Raw genomic sequence first — 21900 nt, forward strand, 5'->3', positions numbered from 1 at the left:
ATAAAGCACTTAATACAGATGCATATGCCTTGAGACAGCACATGACACTATTGAAGAATCATTAATGGATACAAAAATGCATTAAAAAGGGAAATTGATGATAATCCTTATGACCAAATCAGAAATAAGATTTGAAAATCTGAAAAGCTATGACGACACCTACTGAAATACAAGAACCCACATACTAATTGTTGAAGCAGGAATATTCAATTGCTACACCCCTCTACAAGAAATACATACGTCGTCTATTTGCGATGAATTTAATTATTCTGTCATCAGATACGATGCGTTCGTTTCCATCAATTCGAGATTTGTGCATAAAAACTCTGAAAATACCCCATTTAATATACGAATATTGAGAACTCACCAAAAAGAGCGAAATCGAAATTACCGGAAGCGGGTGTAAAATCGCCAATAATATCATTCTCCAAGGAACTAATTGCACTGACATTGACATCCATTCTAGTGTTCTTACACCATTCTAGGTTTTAAATGGCCAATCTAGATCACAGAGCAGGGCAAGTATCAGACATGGAGATTGGAGGTTATATTAAATAATTTGAAAGGGACGCATGACAGATCATTGCAGTTGTTTCTTAATCAAGTGAATGTTACAATGGCTCTGTCTTAAAAATACCAGGACAGTAAAAATAGTTATGTGGGCATAGAAGTTAATGAATGAATGAATGAATGAATGAATGAATGAATGAATGAATGAATGAATGAATTTGCAACTATAACTTAGCAAGGATACCTCTTTAGTTCCTCACCTGTCAATGGATTTCCACCAAATTAACATAAATTCACAGAAGAAGTCCCCAGTACCCCATGCTTGTCCTAACAACCAAATGTGTTGGACATGTCAGTGCCGTGCAAAGATCGACATTTCCAGCTATTACAGGCTGCCGATATACAGCTGTTATGTAGGTGACTGTGTTACAAATAATTCAACCAAGTGCATATGTGCTCCCTCGCTCTCTCTCTTTTCCTGTTTGTGGTCAGGTGATGAGGCTCCATTGACTTGGATGATAGCATGTCCAAATTGTGTGGATCAATGCTCGTGATGTCAATTACTAGATCGTCTGGTCCAGACTCCAAACGGATATTACTATTCCACCATTTGACCTGAGTCAAATATTTGGAAACTAGTTGTTTTGATGGTTTAATTTTTCATTTCGTTTTTTTTTTTCATCTGATAAAACATTTATAAAGTTGATCAAGTGAAATGTAAGTAAGCGTTTACTCTCTGGGATAGGGCATAAATTATTAATTACCCATACTTAACAGTTTTGTTCTTGGAGGATCCCAACAAAACTTAAGTGTACTGCTCATATACATCTGCGTGACCAGGGTGTTTTGGGACAGTAGGCCTTCAACATGCAAATGAAGAATCTATTTCCAAAAGGGAGTGTGATACAATGCAGTGGACTTGATGCACCTAACAGATGCACTGTACATTAGTGAACTGATTGTACAGGATTAGCTGTCGCTGAGTGCTTAGATATAAAAGAAATAATCATCCAAAGTACCGTAATAGAAATTAAGGCTCTGTAGCTCACCAAAAACATTATTATGAGTGTCACATTTCATGATGCTATAAGCTATGTTTAAAATTGGATCGTAATTTCGTGGTCAGTTTTAGAGACTCTGGGATCATTCATACAAAGTGTCAGCTCCACAGGCCTTGTAAATGCAAAAGTTACGAACGGACAGACAATGCACCACCCATAACTTCACTCGACTTTCAAATCAGGTTAGCTAAACAAGTCAAACTCTAACTTAGGAAATCCTTTGTTTGTTTGTTGTTTAACGCCACACTCAGCAATATTCCGGCTATATGACGGAAGTCTGTAAATAATCGAGTCTAGACCAGACAATCCAGTGATTGATATTATGAGCATCAATCCACACAATTGGGATCACTGACATTCAACAACCAAGTCAGCGAGTCTGACCACCCAATCCCTTCAGCGCCTCTTAAGACAAGCATAGTCACTTTTTATGACAAGCATGGATTGCTGAAGACCTATTCTACCCCGGATCTTCACGGGCCTGGAAATCCTCCCACCTGTGCCTTTGTAATTGACATCACGGATTATGCAGATCTGAGAGTTCAATGGTCAGTTGTTGATGTTCCTCAAGTTTGTTTATTAGCTGAGAAGGCTGAGGTAAATAGGGAATATTCATGTTATTTCATGTTCACATGTTTTTGTGTTTTATCTGCACAGTTCGAGAAAAACACAAAACATGACTTAATAGTTGAGGATTTATCATGTTTATTTTGTTCATGTCACTGTTGTAGCTGCATCAAGCACATATACACAGAACAGCTTTATTCACATCAATATAATACATATATTTATGTACAACTTACGCTGTAACTATGAAATGATTTCACATGATTCATGTACAATAATTTTTCATGTGTTGTTACAAGAATAAACTGGCTCAGTCTCCCATTACTGATCCTTTAGAAAATAATATATTTTGTTGGTGTGTGCCTTGAAGCAAATCAGTCGATGAAACATTCAAACACTCTATGACTCTACATTTCCAGAGAGCGAGTTGGGTTTAACGCCGCTTTTAACGTATTCCAGTTACATAGCAGCATGTTAGCTAAATGTGGGAGGAAAGCCCGAAGTGATGCAGGTCTCAGACGTTTACCACTTCAGTGAAACCCGTCTCATCCGGAGAAAATAACCTTGCCTGATGATTCTGTCAGGAATGTCTACATGTACAAACAAAGGACACTACTCAATAGGAACCATTTGTTAATCTGGTGATTTCACTGGGAATGGTGCCATCAAGAATAAACAGGGGTGTTACTGTATGTGAATGTTTCATAATCACTGTAAGTTATTTAATGCACACAATGGACAAGTAAATTCACTACTTTGTTGGAATAATTAGCAAGCCTTTGGCCTGGCCTCAATCAATTTCAGATTAATGTGAGATTATGTCAAGGCCATTTTCCAAAGACCAATCCAAGATCTACAGATCATTTTTGATGACATCTGACAGAGAGCTGAAACAAGCTTATCACTCGCATTGTAAGGTTTGCTTTTGGTATCTTCACAAATACATGTATGTTGTTTGCCAAGTGTGGATTTCCATATGTACATTGGTCACAACACTGTCGTTCACTATCATGAACATTGCTGACTGATGTTACTTAAGCTGATTGGTTTAGAATGTCACATGACTTTACTCCCATTCCACTTCAGCTGACTTCCATTCATCATCTTCAATAAAGGGCTTATCGATACACCTGAAAATAGAGAGAAAAGTTCATGAATGTAAATCACTCATATCAGTATCTTTGTCAGTAAAACAACAATATCTGCTCCTATTTTGTTCAAGGAAGCATTTTGATTTCTTTTGCATTAACATCTAAACATGCATACATGTTTTTTTCAGTTTATTACATTCATTTAACATTTTATTTAATTTCACCATGAAGTTCAGTCCAAGATTTTTATACAATTTTCTATTACCATTTGATATACAGTAGTTATAACAAATGAGTCGTATATCAGTCTTTGAGGCTTATCTGTCTATTGTGAATGATTCTGACCAATGTTATTTTCTATTACCATTTGATATAAAGTAGTTATAACAAATGAGTCGTATATCAGTCTTTGAGGCTTATCTGTCTATTGTGAATGATTCTGACCAATGTTATTTTCTCTTACCATTTGATATACAGTAGTTATAACAAATGAGTTGTATATCAGTCTTTGAGGCTTATCTGTCTATTGTGAATGATTCTGACCAATGTTATTTTCTATTACCATTTGATATACAGTAGTTATTACAAATGAGTCGTATATCAGTCTTTGAGGCTTATCTGTCTATTGTGAATGATTCTGACCAATGTTATTTTCTATTACCATTTGATATACAGTAGTTATAACAAATGAGTTGTACATCAGTCTTTGAGGTTTATCTGTCTATTGTGAATGATTCTGACCAATGTTATTTTCTATTACCATTTGATATACAGTAGTTATAACAAATGAGTTGTACATCAGTCTTTGAGGCTTATCCATCTATTGTGAATGATTCTGACCAATGTTAGTCTTGAGCCATTGCAATGTATTATCATTGGTTCCAGCTTAAATGAGAAAATGTTTTCATGATGTGATGCAATATTTAGCAAAATATTTTGTCAACAAAAAAAATGTGTTGGCCCAGAAATGTGTTGTGAGAAAAACATAATTGTTCGTGTCTTCCTTTCAGTGACAAAAATTGGTGTTTGGGGCTGTAACTAAGAATAAATCCTGTCTACAACAAGAACCTCAGGCCCCATCAGAATATTGAATGGTGGGTCTGTATCTACTTGAAAGTGTTGGTGCCAGGAGACTGTTACCTGATCATGAAGTCTCCGCAGTATATGCACTCCGAAGCCACCAAGTCGTCCAACTCCGCCTGAAGGTATATAGCAACTATAATCACAACAAGCCATGATCTGTAGCCTACAGATTATCTCATAGCAATCATTATTCTGCATACAATATACAACATACTCTCTGATATCAAACCTCACAAGACACTCCCAGATATAGCTTAGTAATGGCCAATGAGTGATATTTCTGACCGAAATAACGCAATTTTGTTTAATTTACAATGTCCATTTATATCTGCAGGTGTAACTGATTATCCCGTGTACAGGAAAACGAAAGTTAATACCATTAGTTCAACATGTGCATAAAATACTCACTGACAAACATAAACTGGAGAAAAACAGTACTTTTTTCTCCCACTTAAGACATTGACACAAAATTTCCATGTATATCTGAACACATTAAGATACTGTATCAAATAATGGATAGTGCTAACAATGGATAAACCATTTGGAACAATCTCGTAGCATGATCCGGTAAATATGCAAATGAGGACACTTAGGAAGACCTATCAACAAGCTCCATACATCAATGTGATGCCTACTTTTCTCCATGAAATACTGACAACCATTCCCAATACCAGTAGATAGGGCTTCCCCAATGAATGATTCTGCAGGCAAAATGGCTGCAAATCGTCTGGCACTTTATGATAATATGGCTGTTCATTCAAACGTAGTATTCATACGCATATTCTAAGGTTAATTCACCGAGTGAAATTATGTATTAAACACACTCAACTATAGTCTCTCAATTACTCATAAGAAGTTAAAGAGCACCCAATCATTTTACTTCGATAAGATATACCGGTAGTAATTGCCTAATATGAAACAATCGGGTGTTCTTTAACTTCTTTTGAGTAATATATATGTAACATTGCACCTTTAGTCTCTAGCAGTGTAAACATTTAACTTTGCAACCCACCTTCACCTCCGCATCTCTATTGACCCCGAGCTGTGCTGCTGATGTGGACTTCCTGTATGGAACAGCCTCGTCCCTCTCCGCGAGTTTCCTCTGTAACTGGTCAACCTTGGACTTCTTGGACCCTGACAAACTGGGCAGCACATCTGCAATCAGACAGTCCATGTGGAACTTGTGCTGGCATGGGAACAGGTAGAACGCCCTCACCATCAGTGGGTAGCTACAAGAGGAACACTTGTCTTCTGCTTTCACAAAGGCATATCTGAAATATAGGACAAGATTGATTACAGAGTTGCCTCATCAGCTACACCCTTGGCAGAATACAGAATACAATTAGATTTGTCCTATAATGTTTTTAAATTCCTACTCAGATTCTTGTGTGTTCACATTGGGGCTGTCACAAATAACTGATGAATTGGTGCATCGCAACTTTCGCTTACTCAAATATCGATTCATAGTGTAATTCTGTATCAATTTGAGGGAAAAGGGAAAAAATAAAAGCAAGAAGGCAAAGTATAAGTCTAAAACGTACAGATAACAACTCAACAGGTGAGCTTCATTTATGACCTGTCATGAAACAATACTAAATCTGATTGGACAGTACCATCAGAATAAACTTGAATCAACCAATTACATGAGTCAACACAAACTGCTTGATTGCACTGACCTCCTATCAGCCAGGCAATGGAACATGGGTAACACAGAAAGAAGTAAATTAAGTGTTGTGACTCCATCCTGTCATGTCTGATACTGTATCAGGTAGGGGTATAATGATAATAACACTAATGTATGTCTGTGTCACATCCCAAATAAACTTGTGAGTGGAAAAAGCTTTTGAGAAAACCTATAAATGCCAAACATTGACACAATGCTTCAGATTATCAAGAGCCTTCTGCCCTTTCTTGTATTTAACTTCACTTGAACATCAGTGTTTTGACTCAAACAGTCAGTGTCTTTACTTAAACCATCAGTGTCTTTACTTGAACCATCAGTGTCTTTACTTAAACCATCAGTGTCTTTACTTGAACCATCAGTGTCTTTACTTGAACCATCAGTGTCTTTACTTAAACCATCAGTGTCTTTACTTGAACATCAGTGTCTTTACTTAAACCATCAGTGTCTTTACTTGAACCATCAGTGTCTCTACTTGAACCATCAGTGTCTTTACTTGAACCATCAGTGTCTTTACTTAAACCATCAGTGTTTTCACTCAAACATCTGTCTTTTCACTCGAACCATCAGTATTCAAGTGAACCATCACTGAAGCACCGAGGTCTGATTGTTCCCCAAACCAGCTCCTCGTATGAAGCGACAAAATGGATCAGATGGTCAGACTCATTAGCTTTGTTGATTACGATTACATTGTGCCTCAGCGGTGTGGATCATTACACATATCATCACTCACTGGACTGTTTGCTACAGGCTGCAGTCATACAGCTGGAATATTGCCGAGTGTAGCATTAAACAACAAACAAACAAACAGCCAAAGAAATGTGTCCCTACTTGTTTCTGAAGCTCTGGATTTCCTTCCTGATCTCCTCGGCACTCTGGGTAGCCTCCTCCATCTCGTCCTTCAGTGACTTGATGTGGTCGTTGTACTCGTGCAGTGATGTGATGATGGCATCCTGCAATACAACCCCCAAACACCGTTCAATTTTTTTTTTTCAGATGACATTATTGGACCCCAATTTTGTGCAAAATACATGCAAACTCATTATTTGAATCCCAAACAAAAATACTTTTTGAAAAAACACTCTTAAAAACAAGGTCCTTATTCTGAAAGTAAAATGTATTTGAAGCTACAATTCATTGTTAGTTATACAAGGTATACAAGTTATACAATAATATGAGTGTAATATTTGAACAAGCAATCAGAGCACTATAACCTGCAATGATTTCTTTAATAATGGATGCAATATGATACAGAAACAGACCAAAACGTAATCTCAGCACTATGACCATCATAATTTCCATACTGTAACAGAGATATAGGGTCTAAGCCTGCTTTGTTGGGCTGGGCCATGGAGATGTATCAGCAGGCTGTGTTATCACAACCCCAGAACACAACTGGCTGCACTGAAGTGACACAGTGTTCTCTAGTACTGTTGAAAGTAGGTAAATGGTATTGGAAAAGATACTTTTGTGTCTTTTCACAGTGATAAAATACAGGTGATGGTGTTTTTTTGGTCATAATTTGATATTATGGTTTTCCCAACGTGGAAACTAATCCAGAACCGGAGCCATCAGTTTCCCCAGCAAACTGAGCACACCAGCCTTCCCTGATAGTGCAGTGTATTACATGTACTTGAAACGGACCAATTAAACAAGATTAATCAGAAGGTGACAAATCCCCCAGGCCCCAACAATACCAAAATGTACCACTTCAGCCCCTGGTTAAAACATGTACCAAGCTTGGATGAAAAATCTTTCATGGTTTTCAAGTTATGCTCTGGAAACGAAATATGGACGGACAGACAGATCAGATGAAGACTATACCCCCCGCCATTATATGCTGGGGGGATAAAAAGTAACAAATTGACAGTTGCCTCACTGAGCATACGGGCCCTCCCTGATAGGATAGCAGTAGTGTTGAGTATTACCTTAAAATGGTCAATGGTGACAAAGTCGGGAAAGAATGGCAAGATGTCCTCAATCTTGAGGAGGTCACATTCGTGTAGGAAATCCATGGCACGTTTGATGTCCTTCTCTTCCTCCACAACATGTCGAGCTGCAACAATTGTCGAAAACTATGAGTCAGATATCACAGTAAATGACTTGGGTTTAAACCATGCTTTCAACAGTACTTCAGGCATATCAGATTAATGTGTGAGGAAAGCCAGGTTGTACATGCATATCACTCTGACGGAATCCATGATAATGTATATGGTGCTGACAAAACTAATAGGATAGGCTAATCTTAGAGCTAGTTGAGGAACGCTGGCTGTCAGTTAAAAAGTCCACAACTGTATTAGGGATAGGCCAATCTTAGAGCTAGTTGAGGAATGCTGGTTGTCAGTTAAAAAGTCCACAACCTTATGTGCCAAATTATCCTCACGATCGTTGAGGCACGATCATGGCCCAGTGGGAATAGCCTAATGAGTCACATCAACCTAGGAAACGGGTTAACAGTTGACATCAATAAAACAATTAACATCTCATTAGTTACTTATTCTTGTTTAATTATAATCGCTATAAATCAAAAGATATTGTCCATACTCAACCCTATTAGGATTTGGGAAAAGGCAGCAAATACTTATATTTCACAAAACATTAATCACGTGGTAATATTCACTGACCTATCCGCAGCCAGAGCTTCTTCCTCAGTTCTATGTCATCCTCGTCAGGTTTGTCTGCCTGGGTCTTCGCCAGCTCAACATCAACCTGGACGAAGGGAGGTAACTCCATCATTATCCACATTTCAACAGTGCTTTTAAGAAGATAACATCCATGTCTACACATACAATATCTGGTTATGCAGAACCCTGTGAAACATTTACATTCTATTAGGATATAATTGTAACTCCTCCTAACGGCCTGTCAATGATGTCATCAGATTGGTACATGACATCATGACAAGTTGCGATACAATTGTTTGAGGCAATGGCTTTTGAAATTATTGTGCAGGCCGGGGTGTCTTTTTTGTTATTGTTGTTCAAGCTTGTATAAAACCAAATTTTGTTCACATTAATTTTGGGGAAATCATGTTGTTCTTAAGTATTGTAGCATTTAACTGCCGGCGTCGTGTGTTCGAGATGTGGAATATTTAAAGATTTTTTTATATTTAAAACAAAATAGAAATAAAAAACGAAACGTGTGGCAGACTTTATGATGATGCAGGCGGTGCCTGAGAACCAGGACTATTTTTTTTTAAGATTTAATTATATGAAGAAACAATAATAGTGTTGTACCTGGACTAAAATTATCCTTGTAGGTTCTCCTAAATCAAAATTGAAACTAAACACTTATTTGTGCACAGAATAGACATGAGAAAGCTCCATCTGTGGATAAGAGTTACTTACAGAGAGTGCCATGTCTACTGCCTCCTCGTACAATCCCATGAGTGAGTACACATGCACACACGCCCTCTTGTGGCCATACTCGGAACAGAGGCGCAGTGCATACTTCAGGTCGTAACTCACATCATCAACATCCTGCACAACAGAAACACATGTACTCTAACAAGCTGGTCAACATATCATCGCCTAACACTCCCAAGTGTCTAAGACACAGTTTTCTGATGTATGGGTATTCCTGTAGACAAATCTGGCCACAAACTTCTTGGCAAACATGATAAATGGTTCGATTCACTCAAACATTGCATTCATACCCGGTATGTGGTTTCTAAGGCTACTTCATTGAGTGTAATTGTTAAACATCCATTATTTAAAGAATGACATGATATGATAAAGAGACTTACAAGCTGAAAACATTGGAAGGATGATCATGAATGATAAATAGAATATCACCCTCGTGTCTTTTGATGTCAAATAAATCAAGAAAACTTCAAAAATCTTCGGTAAGCCTCGGGTGAGATTCTTTTTTTGTACCCTTGTGTGTTTCAGTATCGTGAACATCATATGTAAAGAAAACATATGAGCTGAAAGTTTTTATATCATACCGATATCAACCAAAGACCCTCAGATCAGCCACGGAGCTGATATGGTGGTCAAGGGTTGATATGGGGTATGGTATGAAAACTGTCACACAATAACCTTTTCATCATATATCATTACGTAAATAAATGTATCTATTTGCAAGTGAATGCAATACATTTTCACCTTATTTGGAAGACATTATCACGGGAAAGCTAGCCGAGCCGACAATGCAATCAGGCACAAAACTCCAATTTCTTACCACCCAGCCTGATATCAATCGCCCATTCAAAATGCATCGACAAGCCATATCAGCCTTGCAGGTCCGGCTATTACACTCCCTGTGATATGACCGTCTCTATAGGGGCGTTATTGCACAAGAAAAATGCCTCCTATCATTGATGGGCACATAATACCGGTGCTTACCTCCCCTTGCAGGTTGAGGTAGGTCATGAGTTGGTCTGACTGCAGCTTGGCGTACAGGGACAGAAGGTAGTTGTGTATGGGGCTGTCCTTGTTGCCCAGTTTGTGCACACAGAACTCCAGGTACCGGATAGCTTCATTACCCTACACAGAAAACACCATCAGGTGGGAACAGTCCCCAATATTGGGATATTTTCAATCTCATTAAAATCAGATCTAAGTTCTCGCTTCCGCTAAACAAAGATCTGAGGACATCCCATTACGGGTCACGTCAGAATGACCTTTCGCGAACTTTGACCGACCACTGAAATGACTAACAAGAAGTCAACATCAGCCAATGAGGAAGCAGCTTTCTTGAGCTTTACGGCACTCGTTTCAACCTGGAGACGTCCATTTCAGACTAGGCTTGAAAAATATGTTGACACAGTTCTCGATTAAAATTTTGAAAACTGAACAAACGAACATTCCGGAGTGTCTAATATATGGTTGCGATTGTATGGCAGTGCTTCTCACGTACTGTGCAACGCCTCCTCCGTTCAAATGTTTATCCCACGTAAGCAACAGTTTGACGATAATTTTGACGGAACGAGTCGTACGGGCCGTAATTGTTGATCAGAATACCCCGTGTTCACGTTTTCGAGGTTGCTGATTAGAAAACACATTCCGACTGTCACTTTCATGATCTGGTAAGCGACGATTTGATTGGCCGGATGAAAGGTCGTTCTGACGTGACCTGTAATTGGATGTCCTCAGATCTTTGTTCAGTGATAGCGAGAACTAAGATCTGATTTTAATGAGATTGGGATATTTTGAACACTGAGTTCATTGTTCAGAGTTAGTTTGTAAATATACAAGATGTCATGAGAACAGGATTCCATTCTTGAATATAAGAAAATAAACAACATTGACTCAAGACTTCGCTGTGTCATCAGTGGGCATTACTGTAAATCTTGAAATTAACGCGAGCGTGAATTATATGCGAAAAATGCAAGTGGTCTTTGCTCGCATTATTAAACATCGTATTTATATCAACAATAAGACATTTTGGATAGCAGAAATATCAACTTAGATATACGCTGAAAACAAACAACAATGTTTTCCACATCACTGTCTATTGAGCAGCACTTGTAACAAGTATATAAACAATGTCATTCAAACACTAATTAAATCCTGTGAATCATCACTGCTGGGGTCAAGACTAGAGTTCTACTTACTCATGTCCAGACAGATGTCACCCACACAACACAGTGGCTTTGTTCTTAGCGACTGCATCAAAGGCCAACACGAACCAGGGCGCATGTTTTGTTTTAGCGGAAGTACTCTACTCAGCGCTAATAAGCGGTGCTATTTGGTGTATGATTGGATGAATGTAAGGTTGGATTAAAGTGACGATTCTCCTGTAAACCTGACAGAGGACGTTTTCTTTAGACATAAATCCACTGATGCTTGAGAAAGGGGGTGTCGCATTGATATTGAGTTGCATTTTCAGCTAGGGACCAGCAGTCGCATTCTTTTGGAGATGCATTAATTTTTCAGTTTACAGTATTCCAATATAACTGTTATGGCACATATTCAGTTAGGTGTCAATCTTTCCTGCTAATCACCCATTTACGATAAGTGAAGATATGTCAGCAAAGAAAGCAAAGTTTGAATTTTGACATTTTTCTTCTATTTTTCTGTATAAAATAGAATTTATGATCCAAAATTATTAATGGCCTTACACTTTTGCTGATTGCTTTGAGCATGTAACTATCACATCCACGAAAGTCCACACTTCCAGTTCTTGACCACAAACTGACCATGAAGGGAACAAGGGAAGGTAAATAGTCATTCCTTGCAAGTTTGAATCAAGTTCGTTAAACACAAATTTGATCACTTGCTAACTCAAATTTAGGTAAGACGTCTGCTCTTAACCCATGCCTCATAATTGTTATAATTCATAAGCCCTGGCTAGAAGTATTAAAAATCATTTATGTTGGGTAAGGAATCCCTAATTTGATGCAGGGATTATGTACGGAAATCTTACCCAATTGCATGATGCAGTTTTTAAAATTAAGGGGGTCCTGGAATCCTTGAGGGCCTTAAGCCATTTTATCGTAAAGATAGTTGATTCATAAAAATGTCATTATAAATATCCTTGGAGCTATACCAGGCCAATATGACAGTCCTTGGGCCTCTACCAAGCCAATATGACAGTCCTTGGACCTTTACCAAGCTGATATGACAGACCTTGGACCTCTACCAGGCCAATATGACAGACCTTGGACCTCTACCAAGCCGATATGACAGTCCTTGGACCTCTACAAGGCCAATATGACAGACCTTGGACCTCTACCAAGCCGATATGACAGTTCTTGGACCTCTACCAAACCAATAAGACAGGCCTTGGACCGATACCAAGCCAATATGTCAGACCTTGGACCTCTAACAGGCCAATATGACACAACTTGGACCTCTACCAGGCCAATATGACAGACCTTGGACCTATACCAGGTCAATATGACAGACCTTGGACCACTACCAGTTCAATATGACTTGCCTAGGACCTCAACCAAGTCAATATAACAGGCCTTGGACCTATACCAGGCCAATATGAAAACACCCATACAAAAACATAATAATACTGAAGTATTGGAACTATGACTGTCACAATACTTGATATCTTTGTGGAAAGAGTTCCAGGTATGACTGCTGAAGTAGATGACTGTAACAAGTACCCACCTGTTCCCTGTATTTGTGATGGTCGTACTGCACCAGAGCGGGGATAAGCTGTTTGGGGTCAAGGTACTTGTGTTGGGTCATCCAGGCATCCACTGTTTCCTTTGGCGTATACTGCATCAGCAGGGGAGAGAACTTGTAGTACAGCTCAACCTCACTCTGGTGAAACAAGGACAACATTAGAGGGAACTCACTTGATTACGGAGTCAAGAGAGATGTTGTTCTGTGCCGCAGTCAGTAACATTACATCTCTATCACATAAACCAAGTCAATATGACAGGCGATAGACCTATATACAGGCAATATGACAGGTGATAGAGATGTAATGTTGCTGACTACGGCACAGAACAACATCTCTATCATGACATCTTGAACATTATTGGGTCTTCGTCAGGCACACCAGTGGTTCACAGCATGAGCAGTGATTACGTCATCGGAGCACAGTGATAAATCTGCAATCTTACTACAATGTGAGTGAGGAATTATCAGGAATTGACTAAAGCTCAAACAGGGTTTTACATAGTTTTTAGCATTAATCCAGCCATGTCATTTGTGGGACGTCAAGAATGAGTGAGAGAGTATGCTCTTACACCACTTTTAGCAATATTGAAGCAATATCACGTCGGGGAACAGCAGAAATAGCCTTCACACATTGTACCCATGTCGGCAATCGAACCCAGGTCTTCGGCGTGATGAGCGAACACTTTAACCACTCGTCTACCTGACCGCTCCACATCATGAATGAGCTTCACTAATTGTATCCATGTGGGCATTGTAACCCAAGGTCTTCAGATTGATAAAGGCTGATGTTGAGACTCATACTTTCAAACTATTATTTTCCTACTGCTTTAATTATGTAAACATATTGCAGTTTTTCATCAGACATTTTGTAGTATTTTGATTCAGAAACCAAAAACCTTGTTCCCCTCACTGAAAGTATATTAGCTATGTATACAGTCAAGTCCCGTTAATCCGACATTGTTGGTTGCATGTGATTATGTCGGATTAATGTCGGATAAATGAAATTAACTAGTATCGACGTGCATGATCGAAAATCGGACAACTACGCGAAAGATAACGAGACACAAGCGGGCAGTTGACCACAGAGTATGCTGATCACTGTGTCGGATTAACAAGACTGATAAATGAGTGATTTTGGTAATTCGATGCAAATTAGGTGTGTCGGAGTCGGAGTGTGAGACTGTCGGATTAACAAGTCTAAACAGCACTGATTTAATCGGTTCCCATCATGAGTGTCGGATAAAGCCGATTGTTGAATTAACGAGTGTCGGATTAACGAGACTTGACTGTATTTCAAATTGATGCAGGCACTGCCTGAGAACCAAGACAGCTTCATATTTCTTCTTTTTAAAACAAAACTAACCAGCAATAACATTACTTCAACATAGGATCATGCATGGCATTCAACCTACCTGTTTCTTCAACACGTCCAGAGCACCTTTGTAGTTCTCATGCTGGATGTGATGGCTGATGACTCTCTCATAGTCTGAAACACACATGGCAGACAGTTGAGCTAAGGCAGAGGAATACAGCAGGCATCAGAAGTAATATCTTCTGAGTCAATGAGTCAGTGGGTGAGTGATACAAAGTGACAGAAGTGAAGAATCATGCTGCACAACCTTTGTGCCCAATTTCTGACAGAAACTAGAGACTGTGCTCAACTGGATGTTTACCAGGTGACCTTAGAAAGAGGCCAACTTTAAGGCAACGGAAAACAACTTTAGCTTCATGAGTGAGTGAGTGAGTGAGTGAGTGAGTGGATCAGCAATATTCTAGCTACCAGTATATCACTGCAGCCTGAAAATAATCCATTTTTGTTCAGTTGGGTGAGTGAGTGAGTGAGTGGGTGGTTGAGTGAGTGGTTGAGTGAGTGAGTGAGCTAGTGAGTGAGTGAGTGAGTAAGTGAGTGCGTGAGTGGATCAGCAATATTCTAGCTACCAGTATATCACTGCAGCCTGAAAATAATCCATTTTTGTTCAGTTGGGTGAGTGAGTGAGTGAGTGAGTGGTTGAGTGAGTGGTTGAGTGAGTGAGTGAGTGAGTGAGTGCGTGAGTGAGTGAGTGAGTGAGTGAGGTTTCATGCGGAAGACATCTCTATCATACCAGATGTCAGTGTTAGACTGAGTGAGTGAGTGAGTGAGTGAGTGGGGTTTTAATGCTGTAGACAGCTATATCATACCAGAAGGCAGTGTTAGACAGAGTGAGTGAGTGAGTCGGGTTTAAATGCTGTAGACAGCTATATCATACCAGAAGGCAGTGTTAGACAGAGTGAGTGAGTGAGTGGGTTGGATTTTAATGCTGTAGACAGCTATATCATACCATATATTGCTGTTTCTCACTTTGGTGAAGCTCAGATAGTGTTGACAAGCCAAGGGAAATAAATAATCAGGGCAAATCTTGTAATTGAACCCATGATCATTGGATCCTAGCATGCCCTGGAGGAAAACTCAGTGAATACTGCACCTTAGACGACTGGGCCGCCTGTGTGCCCTGTAAGGCTGTGGTGATAGAGGCATAGCAAGGGCACAAATGTGAAGCATGATCAGGGTGAACTTGGGACTCAAACCCATGATAATCAGATCCTGCTGTGCCTGTGGGAAGCAACTCTGCATGACAAATACTACACAGTGTGTGAAATCAAGCATAAAAGACCTTGTCAGAACACAAAGGTTGAAAGCTAAAGATTCATGAGGTCCCTCCATTCTCCACAAATCTTAAGGATACCATAAACCCTGAATTTCAAACACTGCTGCCCAATAGAGGTATCGCTACCAGTGACATAGTGGTAGCAAGGAAACTGACCTTTCATTAATACAGCAAAGAACACCATGTCCTCCACATCACCATGACTAGCGATCAGGTCGTAGACAACCCCACGGTTGTTGGAGGCTGTCTCCTACAGGGGAATACAGGCATTATCATTCAACTGTCCTGGGAATTCTGTTCATTTACAGATACCATACGGCTTCCTATCTTATATACATAATTAAACATTTACAATGCCATCTTAGGCAAAGTTTCATTCTATGTACAAACTTTATGGAACAAAAGATTGTATGGTCATTTTACAAAAATAAACACAAAAGTACTCATCACAGTTCAGATGAAAAGTAGTAACCCCACTCACAAAAAAATAAATAAAAAAATAAGACATCCAGGCAAAGTTTGGAAAACATTAGCAGTGTATAAATATGGATAGAGACGGCGACTAGTCTAATCGTCCGAAATTAGTGACACACCAGAGAGACTAGGTGTTTTCTCCCCAAATCTAGTTACTTTACGTAAGCCACTAGTCTGAAATGGGCTGCAGACTAGTTGGGTATGACCAATCGTGTCTACCCCTGTAAAAGTCGAGAGGCTCAAGCTACTGGGATGAAGCCTAGTTAAATATATTTCAGTCCAGTAATCTCAGAAAGTAACTGTCGCTAAACTGAAAATAATAATAAGGACATGTAGGTAGATTCCAAGGGTTTTGTCAGAATTAGCATAAGGCACCGACCTTGACCCTGGTCTGTCCGAGGAACTTTCGGAACTGTTCCTGGATGCGCATGTAGTCCTCGGAGTCGTCCATGCCCTGCTCCTTCAGCTCCCCTAGCTGGTTGAGGTACAGCTCGATCAGCCACGTCACCAGCATCGTCATCTGCGTCTTGTCCTGCAAGAGATATTTCAATTTAAACAATGTTAGGTTCAGTATTATATTTGAAAGGTCAACCCACACTTATAGCATACATTTACTTTTGAGGTGAGTAGAGTATCATAAGCCTAAAACCTACATACTTCAAACAAAGGAAACCCCTTCTAACTGTAAAACGGCACAAGGGTCTGAAGCTCACCTGTAATTTACTGAATATTTGCTACATTACAAAAAACACAATAAAGTGGTAACAAGAATATGCAGAAATAAATTCAATTCAAACACTCACCACAACATAGCTCACTTGAAGTCTCAGTTTAGGTGAGCAAAAATATGACAATAGTGCCATTTTGGTGATATACTTTTTTTCCATAACCATACACAAACACTTTTCAAAATCAATTTATGAGGAGAAATAATTCATACACTTTGCTATTAGCCATTTCACAACTTTTTAAATGACTAGCAGGGGATTTTTTAAGTGTCAAATCAATATTTATACGTATGTGGCATTGAAACTGTATGAAGACATTATCTCCATCCTTACACTTGGTCGTAAAGCAGATAGTTTTTTCTGTACAAAGGTTTTGAGGGCTTCTTTCTGTGGAAGTCGGATAAACTTGAGAGCAATCTCTTCAAATGAATTCTGTGTTTCTGCATACATGGCCGCACTAGCTTCATATCTGGAACAATACGTAAACAATTACAACACAAGGTATACTTATAATATAAGTTTTATCTTTTCTAAGCCTGATATTGTAGAGCCTTGGAAAAAGAACAGTTAAATTTGATTATTTCCAGAGATTTTTGCTTATTGACTTTACTAATTTTTCTTTCTAATAGTATTATGCCAAGATGCTGTAGGCAACATCGATTTTAAATAAAAGAGTACTCAACCAATCAAAGAATTAAGTGTTAGGCCAGACTTTCATTTTCTGGTTCACAGATTTTTGGCCCCAAAATTTGGGTCGTTAGGTTGAAAAAGTAAAAAAGTATAAATTTCAACTTGAAGATTGTAAGGTAAATTTTCAACAGGTTTAAATTACACAATTTAAAATAATTGTTTAATATTGAAAGCAACAGTAAATGAGTTTTAATTACAAACATGTTAAGTATTTCTGGTTGCGTAATAAAAGAAATGTTTTTAATCTTTTATATTCTTTTCACATTTCAATTTTTTAAATTCAGCAGATTTGTCAACCAAATTTTTTAAAAAGTCTGGCCTCATAAGCTTATGATAATTAGTTCTCTTACTTTCTGTTTTCGAAGAGGTACTCGGCCTGCTTGGTTAACACCTTGTCCAACTGAGATGGGTTATCCTGTATAGATATTGCATTAGAGTTAGCAGCATTCACAAGACACAGTTTCGGTGAAGACATCCACTTCTACCCGGCATAGCATATAACCCCATTGAGATAAATACCTTTGAGTCATCCACATCCCCAGCTAAAAATAGCCATCCAATCAAATTACTGTCTTGTGTAGCAGACTTTTTAATGCTGATATGGAAAAGTGAAATATTATGTCAAACAAAGTAATAAATATGCATGTACAAAAATTTATATACTGCTAAAATTACAGCTAACACTGCTCAAATGCGTTCTGAGGAAAACAACTGTCACTGTCAGTGAACCCTCATCAGAGGGCAAGTGAGAGAGGCCTGTCTGATGTGCCTGTTATTACACATTAAAGGCAAACTTGAAGAAGTAAGTCTTCAGTTGGGACTTTGAAGTACATAACTGTTGCTACGATCTGATGTGAAGAGGGGCCTTGTTCCAGTGGGAGGGTCCTGCCCTTTCGACAGAGAGATCGCCTATGTTTTTGTGGGTGGATACGGAACTTGCAGAAAGTACTTACCACTGGACCTTAACATTGATCTGTACTGTCACTTCACCATTCAACCTAAATAATCTAGTGGTCAGGTTACACCCCCAGAACAAGAAGGGGGTCTCTCCCTCTCCACCACCCTAGTGTTGCTTTAAGTCCAAAACATTTAAAATGAGCAAAGCCTAATTCTTATTGATATGAACATGTGTGAGAACTTTCTAATAGTTTTGCCCATTTTATAAATAATATATATATAGATCCTAGCTCATCATTTTGTTCAAATCATTCAAAACACACTCATTTGTATGTTGACTCAAATTAAATGCAATCAATATGTGGAACAATGTCGGTCTTGAATTTCTGAATGCTAGATGAGGTTTCTTATACGCAGACACTAAACTACCAGTGTTTTAAAAGTCTACAAATAACCCTGGTTTTTGGCTTTAATATCAATTATTGCACGTTTTTGATCCATACAAAAAGGTCTTTGGTAGGTAAGTGGTAGAAACTTTGAAGTAAAAATATTTGTTAAAACATGACATATTCCAAAACAATCAATAAAGTTATTCTGATACATGACAGTTTGCTTTAAGTGATTATACCTTGCAGTATTCCCTGGCCAGTTCGAACTGCCCCTTGTCCAGGTACATCTGCCATACATCCCGTGCCTCCTTCACAATCTTGTACTTGAACACACTGGTGGTTGTATAGGTCCAGACCTGACCACGGATTGGATCCTTGCAGCAACCCAGCAGTCTACCAAACCTCTGTCAGGCAGAAAACATGTTGGTTGTGTGTTTGTTCAACACTCACACTCAGCAATATTCCATCTATATGACAGCAGCGTCTGAATCGTCAAGTCTGGACCAGACAATCAAGTGATTCATATTTTGAACAATGATCCACACTGTCAGGGTACGAATACATGCATCATTCAATCCAAGGATTTTTATTCTTTTTGAAAATGGAAATAAAAACAAAATGTGCGGCAGACTTTATGATGATGCAGGTGGTGCCTGAGAACCAAGACTATTGTCTTATATAAACAACAACTTACTCACAAAAGGAATTACTGATCATCTGTCCCTTGTGAACTGATGTTGAAGGTTCCTTGCCAAGGCTTGGAACAAAGTAACACCTCTCCTCATTCTTTACTTACCTCCACATACACATCATCATAAATAAGTTGCTCGTTCAGCACACACACAGCTTTTAATCTGCAAAGGATGAGACGGTCACAGTCAGTAAGGGGTCCTGTCCAAATACTGATGCAGGTAACACAGCTAGGTATGTTTAGGTTTGGCAGTGGTATCACGTTTGTAAACCCATCTTGTACTGTTATTGAGTGAGTGAGTGTTGTTTAATGTCCAAGCCTTATTGTCATAGCCTGTAAATAATTAAGTCTGGACTATGCAAGCTAGTTTCTGTAATCATGATCATCCACGTAATTCTGGAATGATGACATGGTATCAGCTAAATCACCGATCCTGGCTACCCAATCAGTCAGCTCTTTGGACAAATACCAGATTCTGGGACCCATAGGGGCCTATTCTTCATGGAATCCCCATGGAATAGTTTCAACAATCTACGCTGACTTCATGTATGAAATGCTTGTCATGACAGTTCATGTTATTGGAACCCTGTTCACATCAGTTTGAAGTTTATCATTATCAAATAGTGTCTGTTATTACACATTAAAGCCAAACTTGAAAAAGTGAGACTTCAGTTCAGACTGTGAAGAAGTATTCCATATGCACCTATATGTCTCATCACTGTCCACATCAGTTGGAAGTTTATCATTATAGAATCAAGACGTTGGAAAATCTTTGACTTCACAAGCAGTGAAAATGTTTCAATGTTTGGAAAAGTAAAACATAATAAATAAAACAAAACAGTACTAACAGTGTAATGATTTGAGATTCAGTTGCATGCAGGGTCATTCCAGCTTAATTAAATGAGTTGTTTCTCCATAGCATATTTCCTCTTTAATTGCTGACTTTGGGGCATTCCAGGACTTTTCAGATCGTGTTGAGATGAAAATGTAATTTAGTTCATGGAAGCATGGAAAAGTCCAAAATACTTTAATTCAGGTTCCATAAACTATTGCTTTGTTTGTTAAATGTCTCCCTCAGTAATGTTCCAACTAAATGATGGAGGCCTGTAAATAATTGTTCTGGACCAGACAATCCAGTGGTTGATATTGTGAACACTGGTAGGTGCTGCTGGGGTATGATGACACACCATCAACCAGTTCACTGAGCCTGACCACCCAATCCATTGGATCAGCAGGGGACTAAATTTGAAGCCGGAATCCCCACGAGGGAAACTATTGCAGGAGAACCTTATACTTATACCTGTCTGGGTAGAGGATGAGTACATGGAATTCTGTGAGCAGCATTGATATGGGGGGTGCTGGCTTCTCGTCCACCTCCTTCGGGTAGCTACGTCAGGTTAAGGATATCCTCTTAGGACACAAAAGATCAATCACAAACATAATTCTTTGTATTTTTTTACAACAAAACTGTTCACAGTATCTGTCTATTAACTGGCATAAGAAACAAAAATGTGAGGTAGAATACGTTTTTGGTGTATTTCAGCAACAAGGCAACAGATGTAGGGTTTTCTTTGTCAGTATGGACTTGGTGTCAACTAAATAACGTGAGACAGGATGTTTTGTAGTGAGGCGAGCGTGGATTAAAATCTAATAATAACATTGTTAGTTTTCTTCTTTAATAATGGTTGACATATATATTTGGGGGTGAACCACAGTCAGAAATAAATATAAAAATCCTTTTGGAAAATCAATTATTTTGTTACATTATAGAGTAAGAAAATAAAAAAATTTCCGACTTGGATTGTTTCTGTCAATGACAAGGCAAAGAGTTACTTCCCTTCACATATTTACTTGCTGAAGAGAAAGGAAGAACTGCTCTCAAAACTTTGGTCAGCCTATCCTTAAACAAAATTAAACATTAATAATGGAGAAAAAGAATGCTACTAATATCTAGTATTGTCTCAAAATAATGACAGTCGTCAGCTTAGAGTGTGGCAATAGCAGGAAACTACACTCAAACCCATATGCAACTTAATGTAATTGGAAATATGTAAGGGTCAGTTACAGTGAAAGGATACGGCATGAGTTTAGCATTGGACAAGACTGAGTTAGGTCCTGCTGCTCCTGTGACATCAATATCTCCATAGTAAATACCAGGCCCTGAAACAAGGGAGGTGGGGAACATGTTAAAGTGCACTTTCACCACCCAAGTGTTAAATGGGGTTCTTCTCACTCTCACCATACTCACTCTGGTATATGAATGAAAACTCCATGACAAGGGGGACAAAATACATTTTTGCCTTTTTCAATC

General features: G+C 38.7%; 1 protein-coding gene across 2 annotated transcripts in view; it reads right to left on the bottom strand.

Annotated features, from left to right (window-relative positions):
- Positions 1–2259: 2259 nt before the first annotated feature.
- The window catches only part of LOC139462012 (vacuolar protein sorting-associated protein 18 homolog), a 36700-nt gene continuing 17059 nt past the window's right edge, over positions 2260–21900 (bottom strand). For both annotated transcript variants that reach the window (XM_071243508.1, XM_071243507.1), the window contains 18 exons: positions 21668–21749; positions 20890–20976; positions 19695–19752; positions 19138–19302; positions 17963–18027; positions 17256–17391; positions 16574–16726; positions 15877–15970; positions 14488–14561; positions 13058–13213; positions 10340–10480; positions 9341–9472; positions 8618–8702; positions 7922–8049; positions 6825–6946; positions 5325–5583; positions 4370–4428; positions 2260–3268 (listed from right to left, as the gene is read on the bottom strand). In XM_071243508.1, the coding sequence (XP_071099609.1) occupies positions 3205–3268; positions 4370–4428; positions 5325–5583; positions 6825–6946; positions 7922–8049; positions 8618–8702; positions 9341–9472; positions 10340–10480; positions 13058–13213; positions 14488–14561; positions 15877–15970; positions 16574–16726; positions 17256–17391; positions 17963–18027; positions 19138–19302; positions 19695–19752; positions 20890–20976; positions 21668–21749 (2060 nt within the window). In that variant the 3' untranslated portion in view covers positions 2260–3204. The remainder of the gene's footprint in view (positions 3269–4369; positions 4429–5324; positions 5584–6824; positions 6947–7921; positions 8050–8617; positions 8703–9340; positions 9473–10339; positions 10481–13057; positions 13214–14487; positions 14562–15876; positions 15971–16573; positions 16727–17255; positions 17392–17962; positions 18028–19137; positions 19303–19694; positions 19753–20889; positions 20977–21667; positions 21750–21900) is intronic.

This window comes from Haliotis cracherodii, unplaced genomic scaffold (assembly GCF_022045235.1).
Source record: "Haliotis cracherodii isolate W230 unplaced genomic scaffold, xgHalCrac1.p SCAF_15, whole genome shotgun sequence".
In the NCBI taxonomy this organism is placed as follows: domain Eukaryota; kingdom Metazoa; phylum Mollusca; class Gastropoda; order Lepetellida; family Haliotidae; genus Haliotis; species Haliotis cracherodii.